Source organism: Lactuca sativa, chromosome 7 (assembly GCF_002870075.4).
Source record: "Lactuca sativa cultivar Salinas chromosome 7, Lsat_Salinas_v11, whole genome shotgun sequence".
NCBI lineage: Eukaryota > Viridiplantae > Streptophyta > Magnoliopsida > Asterales > Asteraceae > Lactuca > Lactuca sativa.
In genome coordinates, this window is record NC_056629.2 from 47,909,142 (window position 1) to 47,927,286 (window position 18,145).

General features: G+C 34.1%; 2 protein-coding genes across 2 annotated transcripts; both read left to right on the plus strand.

The window, feature by feature from the left end:
• The first annotated feature begins 2,277 nt into the window (after positions 1–2,277).
• Positions 2,278–2,965, plus strand: LOC111890512 (uncharacterized). The gene has a single exon (XM_023886620.3). It carries the CDS (start codon positions 2,396–2,398, stop codon positions 2,819–2,821), a length of 426 nt encoding a protein of 141 aa, XP_023742388.1. The 5' UTR covers positions 2,278–2,395; the 3' UTR covers positions 2,822–2,965.
• Positions 2,966–12,591: 9,626 nt separating this feature from the next.
• On the plus strand, positions 12,592–13,614 carry LOC111891145 (probable E3 ubiquitin-protein ligase RHC2A). Its single transcript, XM_023887227.1, has one exon. The coding sequence runs from the start codon at positions 12,592–12,594 to the stop codon at positions 13,612–13,614; it is 1,023 nt and encodes a 340-aa protein (XP_023742995.1).
• The last annotated feature ends 4,531 nt before the right edge of the window (positions 13,615–18,145 follow it).

Here is an 18,145-nt window from a genome sequence, read left to right on the forward strand (position 1 = left end):
GATAAGTCTAATAACTATTTTGCAAGTACGACTTCAGAACCATGATTTCTCGAAGATTATAAACACCATGGCCTCACGGTGGGCGCAAAATTTTTTTGGTCAAAAATTTGATCAAACAAAGATCAACCAAGTTGTATGAAAGGTTGTGGTGTTGTAGCTAATACAAGAATCGAATTGAAGTTAAAATGACAAGATTGGTTTACAAGGAAATCCCTTGATTCTAGTTAGGATCTCCGGCATAAAACCTTGGAAGGTGATAATCATCACCTAACTTGTTTGATTTTATTGATTGAAGAATGAATTACAAAGATAAGCTTGATAATACAATTACAAATGATAAAATGAGACTAAATGGGTAAGGTGTCAGAGAATTGTGACCTTGTGTACATGTTACAAGTGTATATATAGTCTATGTTATGTAACTAAAAGTCTGATATTTTCGGGATCTTGTTGAACTGGTATTTGCAACATGCTTTGACTTGGTATTCCTGGGTTTTAAGCCTGGTTGAAGTGATTCTTCGTTGTGAATGAGTCTTATGTTGACCATTTCTGGACATGTGAGAAATAAATAAGAAATAAACCCATTAAACTTGTTAGAAAATAATAATGACGATGTTCAAGATCCCGATGTATGTTCGGGATCCTAATTCTCCTTTAAGATCTGGGGTCCTGGATAGGTTTCAGGATCTTGACCCCTAACACGTAGGATATTGATGACTCTTGATCTAGGCTTTCTTGCATGTTCCTTGTTTGGTTATGGCTCTAGAGTAGGATCATTTGTCCCGGTTTCTATCTCACCTCCGGTTACATATGGCTATGCATTCCATGGAGATTTGATGGTAGTAAAACAGTGTGATGTGAGGGGTCGAGTAGGCAGTATGGAGTTGTTCGGCAGATAGATTCATAGTTTCATGTGCTTATGTGCCTAGTTGATTATTTTTTTTAATATATATGTCGATATATTGTTATGGGTTGAGGTGGTCCTATTGTGTGTTGTAGGCCAAGATACCAGGTGTTAGCTGGTTGTAAGCCGTAGGCATGGAGGCTCGGGAGGGGTGGTTGGTTTAAGGTAGCAGGTCAACATACTCGGGGAAATCCAGTCCGATGATTGTGGGCCTAATATGCATGCTTGTATAGGTTTTGTGTTGTGTGGTATTTTGGGGAAACTTACTAAGCTTCATGGTTACCCAATTGTTTATGTTTTTAGGTACTATCGGTGATTGTGGGAAGGCGGAGACGTGACTATACACACTCATTAACATCATTGAGGATTTCATGTTTATTATATTGCTCTAATTTTTGTTTACAAATATAAATTGGAACAAATGGTTCTTCTTAAAATGGATTTTATAACTGTGAAATTTTACCTTAATTAAAATGAAAATTGTTTGTTATTAAAATGAGACGTTACATTGATCATAATTAGATTATTCAAAAGATATTGGTTTCTTGATGTTCCATGAACAATAGACTTGACTTTGATTATATTATGGAAAGGTTAAGTAGGTATACTACTAATCATAATACTCAACAATGAGAAGCAGTTCAAAAAGTAATCAAGTATTCAAGTATCCCAAAGGAACAATAAAAAATGGCTCGAGTTACTTTGAGATATCCTTTGGTTCTAGAATAGTATTTAGATTCAAGTTGGATATCTAATAAGTAGAATTATTATGTTGTACTTCAAAATTGACAAACAAACAATACGACAATAAGTATTATGAACTTATATATATATATATATATATATATATATATATATATATATATATATATATATATATATATATATATATATATATATATATATATATATATATATATATTAGTTAGTAATATCAAACGGAAACAAGCCGAAAAATAATAAATCCAACTATTGTTATTAATCAAATCCAATATAAGAAAGGTATTCGGAGAATTGCTTCCCATACCTAATAGCCAAATAAAACTAATTTGTAAGACGTTAAAGCATAACTTAAACAAAATATAATGATTTTTTAATGTATTTTAAATCATAAGAAATAAAAATATAACTAAAAGAAATAGTATAAATAAAACTATAAAAAAATATACAAACACTTAAATGAGTCCGTCGACCTCAAGAAACTTTAAAATCCTTTTTATTATCTAATAAAAAAAAGGTCTTATAAGAATACTTTCTTAAAAAGGGAGAAAAAAGAAAAAACTTTACATAAATTTATAGTAAATTATATCTCCAATTATCCATCACTCAACAGTACATGCGTCGTGTGTATCTATCTCTATCTCTACCGTACATGTATATAAAATATCTTCGTCACCACTCAACTCTGTGTGCTGCAAACACGTTTCACCAACTCTCTCTCTCTCTCTCTCTCTCTCTCTCTCTCTCTCTCTCTCTCTCAAACATACAGATATGGGTGTAATAATCATCGACGGGTCCACCGTACGAGCCTTCGTGAACGACGAAACTCAGTTCAAAACCAGCGTCGACGCCCAGTTCGATTCCCTCGATGTCAACAACGACGGCGTTCTATCCAGATCCGAGATGCGTAAGGCTTTTGAGTCCATGAGGTTGCTGGAAGCTCACTTCGGAGTTGACACCGCCTTGCCCCCGGAGGAGCTTACCCGTCTCTACGATTCTGTGTTTCTGGGCTTCGATGAAGACCAGAACGGCACCGTTGATCTGGAGGAGTTTAGGTCGGAGATGAAGAAGATCATGCTCGCCATTGCCGATGGGTTGGGGTCTTCGCCGATTCAGATGGCGGTGGAAGATGATGATCAGAGTTTTCTGAAAAAAGCAGCTGATTTAGAAGCGGCGAAGATATCTGAGAGTTCTTAGATCTGACGGTGGCACTATTAGCTGTCATTTTGTTGCTCGTACTCTTTGTTTAGGAAAATAATATTTTATATAATGGCATGTTCGGAAAAATACAAATATATGAGATAAATTAATTTAAATGTTAGAACCTCAACTTTTGTTTAATTAATCCTCTAATAATTGCGAATTTGTTTTTGGTTTTAATATTTAACCGTTAAAACCAGCAAATCTTAAAATTTGGTTAATATTAACAAATAACAAATAGTGGTTTACCATCCCAACAAGACTCCGCTTTGGATCAGGGTTGGGCATAGAGTATGGGCAAAGCTGGGGCGATCGTCCCGGACCTCGCCAAATCTTTGGGCTCCCAAAATTTCGATTTTTTTATATATACATGTAGTTTATATAAGATATAATATGCAAAGAAAAACAAAAGCAATATTGGTTAAGGCGGCTGACATGCATAAGTTTAGGTTTGTGAAGTCTCGTGTTAGTTCGTTGTTTTGGTAAATTTATTTTAACTTTTACTTATTTTACTTATTAATCTATTAAAGGCTAAAGGCCCAACAACGTATTCCAAGAGAGGACGCTTCAATTTTCAATAAGCAATCAATGTCTCATCATACTACACAGCTTCACACAACAATTTTCAAGAAGACAAAAACTTAAATGGGTGAGAAAGAGACCGAAAAGCTGCCATATTGTTTCTCTATTTGTTTAAAGGGTGGTTCGGTGATTATATTTTCATGTTCTTAAGATTTGGTTGTTCTTTATCCTGTTGATGGATTTTTTTCCCCACGTACACGGTTTTGCCCCTGCCACCATTTGGCTCCAGATGTGGTTTGTGTGTCTCCCCAATGTTTTGCTCATGATGTGGAAGGGTTTATATGATTTTGATCTTTATTTTGGGATGATCTATACCATGACTATTAGATTTTTTTTTGCCATTTTGGACAGTTGTGCCACTTGCTCCAATTTTGCACCTGCTGTGGTTTTTTTTCCCTATTGTCGGCCTTACTCATTGTTTTTTGATTGCTTGCTGTTTTCATGGTGCTTATAGATAAAGTCATATAAATGTTTTTTTTGTTCTCTTTTGGCTTATTGTTTGTTGTTTTTAACTTTGGTTTGTAGCTTTTAATTTTCTTTTTCCTTTGTTGTAAGTTGCTTTGTTTATTTCTAGCTTTCGACTGTTGTTTATATAATATCTACTATGTAATATTTTGTTTCTCTTAAATGCATCAGCCCTTTTTATATTTGTTGTTTGTAATTTTTTTTTAATAGATTTACGTGTTCCATTTTTTTTCCTCATTTTATTGTAGGTAAATTGAAAGAGAAAAAGTAAATAACAAGATGGGAAGATGGATGAGTTTTGAACTACTAAACTTACGATTGGTAATTGATGATTATGCCCACTTTACTTTGCCAATTTTCATATACATTAGTTCTAAAAACCAAAATAATATGATTTTGTTTGTCATAGATGAAACTTTTTGATATAAATGATGGACAACAATAAAGTTTGAATAAATATAATTCTTTTTAAACTGGTGTGTAAGCTTATACTATGTGCTTTGATGATGAAAGAAAAAATGGGATTATTTTCTAATTGTTTTAAACTGCCCTTACGTATTCTATCCATTTTGAAGGTCAAAAAGGGGCCTCATTTTCGATTTTGCCTTGGGCCACAAATTGACTTGGAACGGCCCTGCTTTGGATAAAGACCCTAACATCCGAAGTCGGGCCAAGCTCTAACACATCCGAAGTGAGTATGAGGCCGAAGCGCCAAAAGGTCCGGTCATAATCCAACAAGTCACAATTTTGTTGGAGAATTTGTACTCAACATAAGATCACGCCCACAATCACCACCAAAAAGCACATAGCACACGTTACGACTAACTTGATAGCCACAAGCACTATAATTATCTTCAACTCAGATGTATGAGTAAGCAATTCTAGCTATAAAACTTTTGCTTTAGCTTTTCTCACTTCAACATTTTAACTTGAGTGTCAGAGCATAATCACATGCTACACCCCTAGATTACGACCATGCCTAGTTTTCATTGGTGATCAACAGATCCAGAGTTTGAAGCTATTCTCAGAAAAAACCCACATTCTCCCTAAATATTCCTTCACTTTCTATCCCTTACAACACTTGGTTCCATCGTCATTATCATCTGTTGATTGATAAATACATTGAAAAGACATCGAAACCACAAACAAAAAAGTGACGGAAATTCAAGTCTCATACATCATAGGCCGTCTCCAATGGGAGTTGCATAAAGAATTGAATGGGAAGTTGAATGTCATTAAACTCAAAATCCTCATTGTGGATTAATTACATGGCACTCAATAAATGTTGGTGATTTTAGTGTCACCATGTCATTTTATGTAATTGAAACTAACATGTGAGCTAAAGGGCTTCATAATTTTGTAACGCCCGAAAATACGGGCCAAAATTTTCATTTTTAATTAAGTGATTTGCAAAACGTTTGTAACAAAATATCATTCGACCATATCATTTAATAAAACATGTCTCGTGTCTGTAAACCAAAACGTAAATCATAATAATGTCAGAGTACAAATCCCAGAATGTCTCATAGTGCGGAAAAACAAGAGCGTGTATGTGATATGCCGCTACCGCGCCAGCTCCTTCCCCTTGGCTGAAGAGGTACCTGAAACAACAACTAAAAACCGTAAGCACGAAGCTTAGTGAGTTCCCCCACTGTACGACATACCATATAACCACATATCATACATATATTGCAGGCATATACGGGTGCCCGACCTACCCCTTCGGTCCTCTCGACCGGATATTAGCTAGCATATATGGGTGCTGGCCTCCCCTTCGGTCCTCTCGACCGGATACTGACTAGCATATTTGGGTGCTGGTCTCCCCTTCGGTCCTCTCGACTGGATGTTGGGGACTATTTCACCCTACTACTACCATATAACACATATCACATAATCTATCTAGCATAGTTGGGCATGACTGCCCCTTCGGCCCTATCGACCGGTAAACCGGGGACTATCCCCTACTGTCACTAGCACATAGCATCATATCATACTAGCACATAAACATATCACATGTAGTAGCAACCCTAGATAAATATCACAGAGACAATCATCTAATCATACAACTCCTACTGGTGGGCCGACATTGTGGCCATAGACCCACTGCTACTGGAAGGCAACTCACCTCGAAAGTAGCTGTTGAAAGTTTGCTTGCTGAGCGCCTGACTGCTGAACCGGTAATCCTCCGGCTATAAATCATGAACATAGATTAGACACTCATAAATACCCTTAGGTCAAATGACTGACCCTCCCCTGGTCCAAGGTCAACTCCTTGGTCAAAGTCAACTTCCAGTTGACTGGACTCGCCGAGTCATGGCATAGATTCGTCGAGTCCTCCTCCTACTAACCCGGTCTTACTCGAAAAGACCCTCTTCCCACTCACTGAGTCACCCTTGGCTCACTACTTGGGACGATTGAACCGACTCGCGACCCGACTCGCCGATTCCCCACGAGCAGATCTCCTACTCGCTTCCAAATCCTCACCAGAGCATCCTTTTTGAGGATTTGGGTTTCTGGGACTATTGCTACACGCTAAATTGCTAATTTCGCGTGCAGATACGAAGGGTTGGACCTCCAACACTTAAACCCCTCTCACTCAGTAACAATTCATCTGACTCGCCGAGTTTGAAGAACAACTCGTCGAGTACCAGTCAATCTTCATAGGACTCGCCGAGTTGTTCGTCCAACTCGCCGAGTCTAAGGCCATCTTCATAGAACTCGCCGAGTTCCACTTTGGGACTTGCCGATTCCCTTGACCCATTTCCCATATAGACTAAATCTGAGACATGCAACGCTTCAAAACCATAGATCCATGTTCCTAGGGCATGCTTATCACGTAAAGTTGCAAACTTTACGTGCATGCATGGCCCTACAAGCTCCAAAAGGCAAATCCAAGCTTTTTATGAGGTCATACACTCCATGGGGACCTCAATCACTCTAACTACATAAACTTTATACTTCTAATACGTCCATAAGGTCTAGATCTGAAGTCCTTTCGGATCATTAAGCATAAACACAAGGAGTATGGTGTTTTAGGGCTTGAAAACCACCATTTTAGGGACAAAAGGGGAATCTAAAGAACTAGTGATCAAGGTAGGGGCTTTTCTACCTGAATGGAAGCCTCTTGCAGTGTAGATTCCGGATCTACCTCCCCTCCTTGCACACTACAACCTCTTTCTTCTTCTTCTTCTTCTAAGCTCCAAACGTTCTTCACAAAGCCAAAATCACGCTCAAGAACAAAATGGGGGCTAGGGTTTCGCTCTTCAGCTCTCTGGAAGTGTTAGGGACAAAGGAGGCCAAGTTAGAGCATTTAAATAGGGTGCAAACACCCGGATTAGGGTTTTGCCCAAACATGGTCTACTCGCCGAGTCCAAAGTTTAGTCCCCGCGTCTTAACCCGCTCCTACTCGGCGAGTTGGTCCATCAACTCGCCGAGTCCAAGGCAAAAATGCATTATTTTAAAATGTTAATTACAAGGAGTACGTACCATGAACCAGGTGCTACAAATTTGTACTCTAATATATGTATGATTTTGTGCGGAGTACACACATATATAAGATCAAATTAGAAGTCGGTTTGACGACAATTCGGGGGTCCGGCCGTCTGGGGGCAGTGCCCATGGGTACGGGGCTTCCAAAGGGGCGATGTCGTGGGGTCTAGGGGCAGCGCCCCTAGCGGGGTCCAAGGGGAAGAGCCCTTGGCTGGGGTCTCGTGGGGTTTGGGGGCAGTGCCCCTAAGGGTCTCCGAATTTTACATATGAGACCATAGTGGGAAATTCACATTCTTGAAGGTGAGTATGGTAAAACTAACGAAATTTGTTAGTTTTGGAAACCCAAAATCCTCATTAAAAATCCAAATTTCCCTTACTTGCTTCCAAAGCAACCCATGACGGCCAACCCTAAGAAAAATCCTAATCTCGTTTATTATATAAATGACTCTTCTCTTTAAGAAGAGACACACATAAATTATTAACTTTCTTTTTCTTCAAACGAACACAAAATCCTTTTATCAATTTGGCTTACGTTTTCTGTGCCTAGATTTTGTAAGTGTTCTCTTGGATTATCCTAGGCTGAATTTCTTGCAACCCAGACATAGGATAGAAATATCAGTTCAAAAAGCGTTTACACGATCCAAGGGGTATCCAGATTTCCAACATAAACCCTAATCCCTCTAACAATAAAATGGTTAATTTGATCCCTGAACTCTACACTCTCTCATATCTCTCTCTCTCTCTCTCTCTCTCAAACACACACACATTTATATATATATATATATATATATATATATATATATATATATAAATATATATATATATATATATATATATATATATATATATATATATATATATATATCAGTGTTGTAAATATCGATCTAGGTGGTTTGCAACTGATTACACCAAAATTTATAAAATTGTAAATTTTTAAATAGTCAAATTTTCAAATATGATAACAAATATTTTAAAATTTAACAATGTAACAATTTTAAAATTTTAAATATTTTTTTTTGGATATATTAAGTTTTAAAATAGTTTTATTACTAATTTAGGGTCCCCGATTGATCCCCACCAAACCGATTAATCGCTTGTCCTCAGTTAACCGCCGAGCTATGACCAAACAATTTTTATGACCTATATATATATATATATATATATATATATATATATATATATATATATATATATATATATATATATATATATATATATATGAGGATAGAGAATATACATTATAGCTCCGTCTAAACTTAGATACTAAACCACTAAATTGTATCATTTTAACTTAGTAAATATGAAACGTCCCAAAAATTAAGACAAAAAATTTTCATTTTTAAAATAACAAACATCATTCAGAGCATGTTCATAAAACCATGATAAAATCAGAGTATGATCGAAACATCCAAATACATTAGAGTCAAATAAAAAGCATAGCGATATGGTGTGCGCGATGCGATCACCCCGAGCTCTTCCCCTTGGATCCGGAAGTACCTGAAACATAAACTGGAAACCGTAAACACGAAGCTTAGTGAGTTTTCCAAAACACTACATATCATACATATCATACATGTAATGGGCCCCACCCGACATCGAGTCCCACTCGGAATAGATCTGTCAGTAACATGAGATCGGCCCCGCCTCATCACATTCATCAGGCCCCGCCTGATATACATACAAATACATAAACACATGCAAGAATCACAAAGATAAATTGCATACAATATAGTCATTAGGCCCTGCCTGGCATCGGGCCCCACCCGGTATACATATCAAATATCATACATGAACGAGTCACGCAGACAACTAGCATCCTAATCATAATAAACTATGGGCCGACATTGGTGCCTTCGAACCGCTATACACAATGAGGAATCTCACCTCAAGCTGCCGAATAGCTCAGATAAAGCTCGGATTGGCGATCCGGAAAAATTATCGTGCTAGTATCATCAAATAATACCCAATTAATAATTGGTTCACATCCTATAGATGGAATCCTAGTCCGATTGTCCAACCCTCATGATAAAAGTCCATTTTAACCTTTCCTCACATGTCCCAAATCTGAGGCCCAATCCACTAGCACCAAAAGCCTAGTATGGTCCAACGTCCTAGTTAGGCCCAAAACCCATCATGGACTTATATCCAAGAAGACCCAAGGCCTAGAAATAGCCCAAAAATCAGAAGGCTAATGGACCAATATAGCCTAAAACTCTTTTATCCTAAAGTGGCCGAAACTGTGAAAGTCAACCGAAGTCAAGGTTGTTAAGTACGGCCGACGTACGAGCTGGGTACGCCCAACGTACGACACAATTGACCACCTTCACCATTAAGCGCTTAAACGGTTAAGCTATCACGTCTAAGTCTTAGATATGGTACGACCAATGCACACGGGTACCTCCGCGGCTAACCCTCGAGCCAATACGCTCAACGTTTATTACTTCACCCCATACAATTTTTCATTATCACAAAGTTCGAAGATAATCAATATTCTTGCTTTCTTATCAAAATGATTGCTTCAATCTTGAATCTGCAGCTTCAGTGTTAATCGTGAATCCTCTAATCGTAATATTTAGATAATAAAATGATGTTGTTTCATGAGGTTTAGTACCCAAGCTTAGGTGGGGATGTAATGTATATTAAGTTTTTTCGCTCTCGCTCTCTCTCTCTCTCTCTATATATATATATATATATATATATATATATATATATATATATATATATATATATATATATATTATGGAGTTTAATGTAGTGTAGAGTTTAGTAAGGTGCTGTTTGTTTTTTCGAAGCAAAAATTCAAAAAGTCTGCGGACCACCTTTACAAACCTCTGCAGCAGAATAGGTGGACCAAACGACTACAGACTGTAATAAGAAGCGCGTTTGTTTTTGTTAACATATGCAGACATTAAAAAATTAAAATAAACTAATTTAATAAACCGAAAATTGTTTTTAAACACAGAAAATTTAATAATTGTAGTCTTAAAACATTGAAATAATAAAATATAATATGTTATATGTTTTGTTACAATCTGTTTTTCCATTTTATTTTTTATTTCATCATTAAAACAAAATAATAGACACTTATTTAAAAAGAAAATAAAAAATGAAATTCTAGATACTTATTTAAAAAACAACATTAAAATTAATTAACTTATGTAAATTAAATGGGAGAAAAGAGTTAAAGGGATATAAATTTAATGTATTAAATGTTAAAGGGATGAAAATAGAATTTAATATATAAGTAAAGGACCATAAATGTAATATTAAATATACTTCATGGAGGACCACTACAAAATGTAATATTAAAGACGTTCAATTTTTGGAAAAAAAAGAAACTGATGGTTTTTTGGAATGAATTTTTTTAGGTTTAGGTTTGAAGGGGTGGGAAGAGGTATAACAAGTGCTTACCCAAGAAGCACACACGCAGAGGTTTTAAGCTCCAAAGACTTCCGAAAAACAAACTGCTGCGGGACAAAAAGTGTTGCGCGTATGCTGCGCCGCGCAGCAATAAAAGTTTTGAAGATGTTTTTTAAGAAAAACAAAGAGCACCTAAGTAAAGTTATATAATCCTCTACCATACACTCACGTTTACCACCCATGACTTTCTTTTATTTTTTTCCTTCCAAAATGTATTTTGGTAACGTATTTTTAAAAGTATATAATAGTCGATCTTCAATGTTATCTCTTTTATGATATCAAATATGACTTTTTTTTAAGAATTGCTTTTTGTGTCAGAATGGTTAGATTTACTAAATAGTTCGTTTTTGGATATTATGTTGGGAAATCTTCGATAAGATGTTAATATTTTGTGTTAGTTTATGGTTTAATTCAAATATTTGTTTTTTAAACTGAAAAATCCCGAGTATCTAATTTTATACAATAATTAGTCATTTATGTTGAAAAAAATAAAGATTGTTTTTTTTTTTAATTTGGACAAAATATAAAATATTGAAAACTATTCGGTTTAAAAAATAAAAGTTAAGATTAAACTGTAAACTGTCCACAAATATTAGGACTTTATCGAAAATTTCCCTTTTATGTTTGCTACAATTAATCCTCTCCATTTGATAACATTTTATTTTACTCCTTTTATATTATTTATCATTTAAATTTTTATTATTTTTTACTATATTTTATGAACAATTACTGAAAACCAACTATTTTATTTAATCTGCACATTATCTCCGATGAGACTTACCTCAACATTTGGCTAAAAAACACCAATTTAACGATACCTCATTTAGTTATTTTTTTATCAATTATTTTTATATAATTTTAATCGCAAATATTGAATGTTATATTTATAATTATTATATTATTATTTACTTTTCGAACTATAAACATAATAACATTATTATATATTTTAATAAGAAATGCAATAATGTAGTATATTCTTATAATTGTAATTATGTAATATATTAATTTTATTTAATAATATTGTAAAGTACTTTTTAATTTTATAATATTACATATATTTAAAATTAAAAAATATATAAGGAGTTTTATAAAAAGATATCATAAAAATAAAGTAATTAATTTTATAAAAAAAATTTAAAGATTTTCGATAGTTGAAGATTATTCAAATTATTAAATTTTTTTAGTTGGGATCGAAAAATAACTATTGATGATGAATATACTTTTTAATCTTGAAATCTTATTATATTTTTATTAGTATTTTATATAATTTTAATTTTCAATATTAAAAATTAAATTAGTAATAACCATATGATTTTTTATTTTTAAAATTATAAATACAAAAGTTTTATTATATTTTTGTAAAATTTAAAAACATTCCATTATTGTAATATATTCTTTAGATTTCATTTTTGTAATACATTATCTTTATTTAATATTATTGTAAAGTAGTTTTTAATTTTATAAATTTACATATATTTAAAATTAACAAATTAAATCTCGAGCTTTATAAAATAAATAATTTTATAAACTTTTTAAAATTTCTCGTTAATCAATAAGTTATTTTAGTTAATATATGCGGCCGTTCTAAAAAAAAGTTATTTTAGTTGAGATCTAAAAAAAAAAAAAAAAAATAAAAAAATAAAACTATCGATGAAATAAATGATGGGAGATACTCTCAGTCTTACTTGAAAAAACAAATAATAATAAAAATAAACAGAAAAAACCAATCACCCATAGCGGCATAGCCTATGCCACTTTCTCTCTCCTCACGATCCTCAAAAACAACACTCGCCTAATTCCCCAAATCTTATATGGCTTCTCCAACCACCACCACCACCACCACCACCGCAACTACCGCTTTCATGGAACGCCTGACCTACCGCTGCCATTGTTGCAACTGCGACGTATCCCCTTCACCATCCTCCTCCTCCTCCTCCTCCGCCACAACCATCTCCACAACCTCTCTCCTCTGCCCTAACTGCAACTGTGACTGCCTCGAACAAGTCATTTCCAACAATAACCCTAACCCTAATTACCCAAATCAACATTCTTCTCAATTATCATTTCCATCCTTTGATCCATCTATACCGACAACAACCGCCGATTCCTCCAGGACTTTCCCCTTCCCCTCCGTCACGGCTTCCGACGACAACTTCCTCCTCGACAGCCCTTACCTCCACCGCTTAATCAACCATCTTACTAATTCCAGTGACTCGTCACCTTCCACAACGACCGTCACAACATCTCTCCATCACTCCCCTACATCGAAGTCTGCCATCGAAGCGATCCCTTTGGTTAAGATCACTTCCGCGTTCCTTGACATCGATCCGATCGTCCTCTGTGCTGTTTGTAAGGATCAGTTTGTAATTGATGACGAGACCAAGCAGTTGCCTTGTAAGCATATGTACCATCCAGATTGTATACTTCCATGGCTTTCGAATCATAACTCGTGTCCTGTATGTCGGTTCCAGTTGCCAAGAGAACCGGTTAACGGGGATGTGAAAGCACGAAGGAGGTCCAGGTCTAGGGTTTTGAGATTGGGGGATTTGATGGAAGATGTTGATGATGAAGCAATGTTGGGAATTGGATTCAGCAATCTTCAGCACCAATACATGCATTCAGAGTTCGACCCTGACGTTATGTTTCCCTTGACTCACATCGGGCAAACTGTTGAAGTCGATGTGCTACCTGATTCCGGACAGGAGAATGGCTTAGAGACACAGACACCGAGTTGGCCAAATTGGCGTGTGAATGGGGTAGCTGTTGATGGTGGAGACACCGGTGTAAATGGTGGTTGGATAGATGATTCTGATTCTGCAAATTCAATGCCTTGAAGAATGCAAATTTCGGGTATGCCATGCCTAAACTTGAGCTATATAGTGAAGTATTTATGATCATGACTCTTAATGAAGTGTGTTACTTTTTTTTTCTACCGTATATATATATGAATCCTTATAATCCATAATCGTATGTTACCTTGTTGCTGGAAATTGAAATCAGCATGTTGGTTCACTTTCAGTTGTTTATGCAGATTTACCCAATATCAATCACTCGTGTTCTTATAACTCCATAATTGTGTGGTATTCATCTAGAATCTGAGTTTGATAAGTTCATGTTTTCTTTTTTACATTCCTTTTAGTTTTCATTAATGAGGGGAAATTTGTTAAAAAGTTTAAAGACTTATTGGGGAAAGCCTCATTTCTACTTTTTGGATTAGATCATTAGACAAAAAAATTGCAACTTTTGTTCCACCACAATTAGTTTGAGGTCCCATTATAGGTATGAGATGTGTTTTTCTTCTGTTTGATATATATATATATATATATATATATATATTAGTGTATATAGGTTTTAGCTTTTTAGGGGAAAAGATAAAAAGCACCATGTATCTTCACCATGACTCAGTCATGCCTTGACTCATGACTCAGTCAGTCAAACTCAGTCAAACTCAATCAGTAACTATCACATAACTAACTAACTAACTGATAGTTGATAAAACAATAGAGTTTTATAAAAAAGTAGCTGATGAGCTAGATGCCAATTGTAAAATGACATAAAAAAAGGCATGTAGATATATGGAGAAATGAAAATATGAGAGTATATTTGGAAAATTTGTGAAAAAAATACCCATGGAGCTTATTAATAAGTTTTTCAAATAGCTTTTTAAAATTCTAACTTATAAAGTGCTTTAATGGGCTCACTGAATAAGATATTGCAATAAACACAACTATTGATGAGTTTTATAAAAAGAAAAAAGATAAATTTAGACAAGTCTCATAACTATTTAATCCCCTAAAAAATAATAATTCTTATTTTTCATTTTCTATTTTCAGTGGAACAAAAAAACGTTTTGAAATGTAAGGTTCTTTGGTATTTTCACATAGATTTAACATTTGCACGACAAAAATTAGGAAAACATTATATATATATATATATATATATATATATATATATATATATATATATATATATATATATATATATATATATATATATGTATATATATATATTTTTTTGTCGACCTTCTTACAAAAATACCATTTTTTGTGGGAAGACAGCTAAAAATACCATATTTTTGCAAAATCTAGGATGTGAATTTGGTTTATTTACAGGCTTTTATGTGAAAATACGATATTTTCCAAAGCAAATATGGTATTTTTACAGGCAGGGTTGATAAATAATACACGATACGAAAGAAAGTGACGATAAGATAACAACATATTATTGCATTTAATTTTATAATGATGATATTGATATATTAAATAAAAGTAAACGTATTTTTAGAATAAAAGAAAACATAATTGTTTTGAGATTGCTACTAGTTTTTTTATACAAGATTAAAAGGAGCTGAATTGATTATAAAGAATGAAGGTTTTTAAAATCTTGTCCGTTTGTTAAACATATGGTAGTGCTTTTATTCATTTCTAAATTCAGTTTGTAAGTAGCATGGGTGGTTAATGGCAAAAAGAATACAACAACGAGAATAGCGTGATGCAATAGAGGCGTTCACATCTATAATTAGAAAATAACATGAAAATGATCGCTTTTTCTATACATAAGTATCACCCAATAATCATTGTTTTTAGAAAAAGCCAAAATAGATATTATGTTCGAAAATATACATTTTCAAACTCGATTGTGAGTTGTTAACTTATTTTTTCTGAAAAGAAACAAGTATGGAAAATAACTTCTATCATAAAACCTGAATTTCCAAACTTGATAATGATTGTCGAACCTACTTTACGGAGAAAGAAATAGTTCGAAATATCGAACTTGACAAAAAATTTGAACTTCGATTTAGATTTATATTGTTATAAATGCACAATGTGTTCCTACTTTCGAATTTCTTTGAATGTGGTGGAACTTGGAAGACAAAATATCGATGTGCAATGCTTATTTCATGGCATGTTAAAAAGTGGCGTCTGAGTGGGTGAAACTTGTTTTTAACGATTGTTTTAATAGCCTCGTAGGTTGATTCTTACTAACGATTTGAGCCGCATTTGGAAGATAACATAAAGACCAAAAAAAAACAACTTGTAAATTGTGATCGTCAGGTTGTCAACAAAACAAGAAACACACACACACACCCTATCCTACTATCCCAAAAAAAAAAAAAAAACTAGGAATGTGTATGTGTATCCACTTCTTTGGTAGATAATAAGTCACGAGAATGATAAGTCCCCGACACACTTTCATCCAAATTATTATAAAAAATATGTAGATAAACACATATGGATATGTGGAACAAATAGGCTTCAGTTAGCAACAACTTTTGTAGATTTAAGCACCGAAAAGAGACTAATCATTCCATCTGAAAATAACGTCTGAAAACAACAAGGACCTTTCGCCATATGTTCCAAATCATTGTTACGGTGTACTCCCAACACCATAGACTAGGTGAAGGATGTTCGATGTATTAGGATTTACGTTGGAGATATGAATACCACTTGGATCGTGTGAACACTTTTCAAATTGATATTTCTACCCTTCACCTGAGTTGCAAGGAATTCAGCCTAAGATAATCTAAGAAGACATTTACGATTCTACGCACAAAAATCGTAAGTCAATTTTTTTTTTTACTAGAAGGATTCTGTGTTTGTTTGAAGAAAACGAGAGCTAATAATTTTCATGTCTCTCTTTTCAAAGAGAATAACCGTTTATATAATAAACGAGATTAGAGTTTCATTAGGGTTGGCCGTCATGGGTTGCTTTAGAAGCAAGTCAGAAAATCCAAAATTTAATGAGGATTTAAGGTTTCCAAAACTAACGAATTTCGTTAGTTTTATCATAATTACCCTCAAGAATTTGAATTTACCAACCACTGGCTCTGCCCCTTGGATCTCGCTAGGGGCGCTGCCCCTAGACCCTGCCAAAGGGGCACTACCCCCGAACCCCCGACTTGTCGTCAAATCGGCTTCTAATTCGATCTTATACATGCGTACATTCCGCACAAACCCATACATATATTAGAGTACAAATTATGAAACCCCTTAGCTCACATGTTAGTTCCAATTACATAAAATGACATGGTAACACTAAAATCACTAACAAATGATGCATACATACATCCAGTGTTCTAAAAGGCGTGCCATGGCGTTAGACGCAACTTCACCGTTACGGAAAGCCCCATAATGTTGCTGTCAGGCGTGACGTTTGGCTAGGCGTGATATGGCGTGTTTTTTTTTCGTTTGAGAAACGTTTTTTTTTCTTTTTTTTTTTTAATTATTATTATTATGTTTATGCCCTTTTTAATCGGACATACAAATATTGTGTTTTTTTTTGTTAACTTTTTTGTTATTAGTTATTAATATAACATTTCTAAAAACTACTTATGGCTTTGAAAAACGTCATGACTCGTTAAACTTAAGGTTCCATACCTCACGCCCTTGTAGAACCTTGCATACATTTAGTCGTCAACTTCAACTCTCATGGGTGGTGGCAACTAAGATCATTTAGGTTTCCATTTAGTAGACACGTATACCTTTGTGGTCTTCTTCATTTCCTCTTGTTTGATGATAACTCAAACATCAACAATCTATTATTTTTTTTTATGAAAACAAGATTAACAACTAACTAAATTTTAAATGAAGAAAAATTATATAACCTATGAATTTCGAACATGTTCTTCCTATGATATTCGAACATGTTCGTCGTATGAGTTACAACTTACAAACATGTGCTTCCAATGAATTCAGGAACATGTTATTCATTGGCTATGTGTTTTGAACTAGAATGGTATGTTATTTGTTTGTATAATTTCAAATAGAACGTAGATAGGCCCAAAATAAGTTATATATTCATTTTAAAGGCATGTATAATAGTTGAATTAACTAGAATGTATATCGGTTTCAAATGTGTTTTCCTTCGATTTTGAATATGTTCTTCATTATTTATGAGTTTCAAACTTAAAAAAATAATTATAATTTAATAAGCCTGATAGATGGAGAGAAGAGCTTACTTCCATTATGCCAACTTCTTCAAATTTCGAATCTTTTATTCATATGTAAAACCATTTATAGGGAAATATTATGGAGTTGCAAAGAAACAATATTCGAACTTGTTTTTGTTTTGTGAAATTCGTACAATTTTAGGAGTTCACAACTTATAACGGGTCATTTTCTGAAAATGATAGCTATTTTGTAATATGTATTTATGGAAAGCATCCCAAAAATAAATACATGCTTTGTTAAGAAAGTCATTATTTTTTTTATGTTGTTAAAGAAATATAAGAGTTTATTATAAAAAATATCCATGTAAAATAATAAAAATTAGATAAAATTTCACAAATGATCTTTATGGTTTTAATTTTGCCCCAAAACAGTGCTTATGAAAAAAATTACATGAATGGTCTCTTTGGACAAAACA

What these genes read in the sequence shown, in the direction of transcription:
- LOC111891145 (XM_023887227.1), top strand. Translation starts at nt 12,592, where the DNA reads ATGGCTTCTCCAACCACCACCACCACCACCACCACCGCAACTACCGCT.
- LOC111890512 (XM_023886620.3), top strand. Translation starts at nt 2,396, where the DNA reads ATGGGTGTAATAATCATCGACGGGTCCACCGTACGAGCCTTCGTGAAC.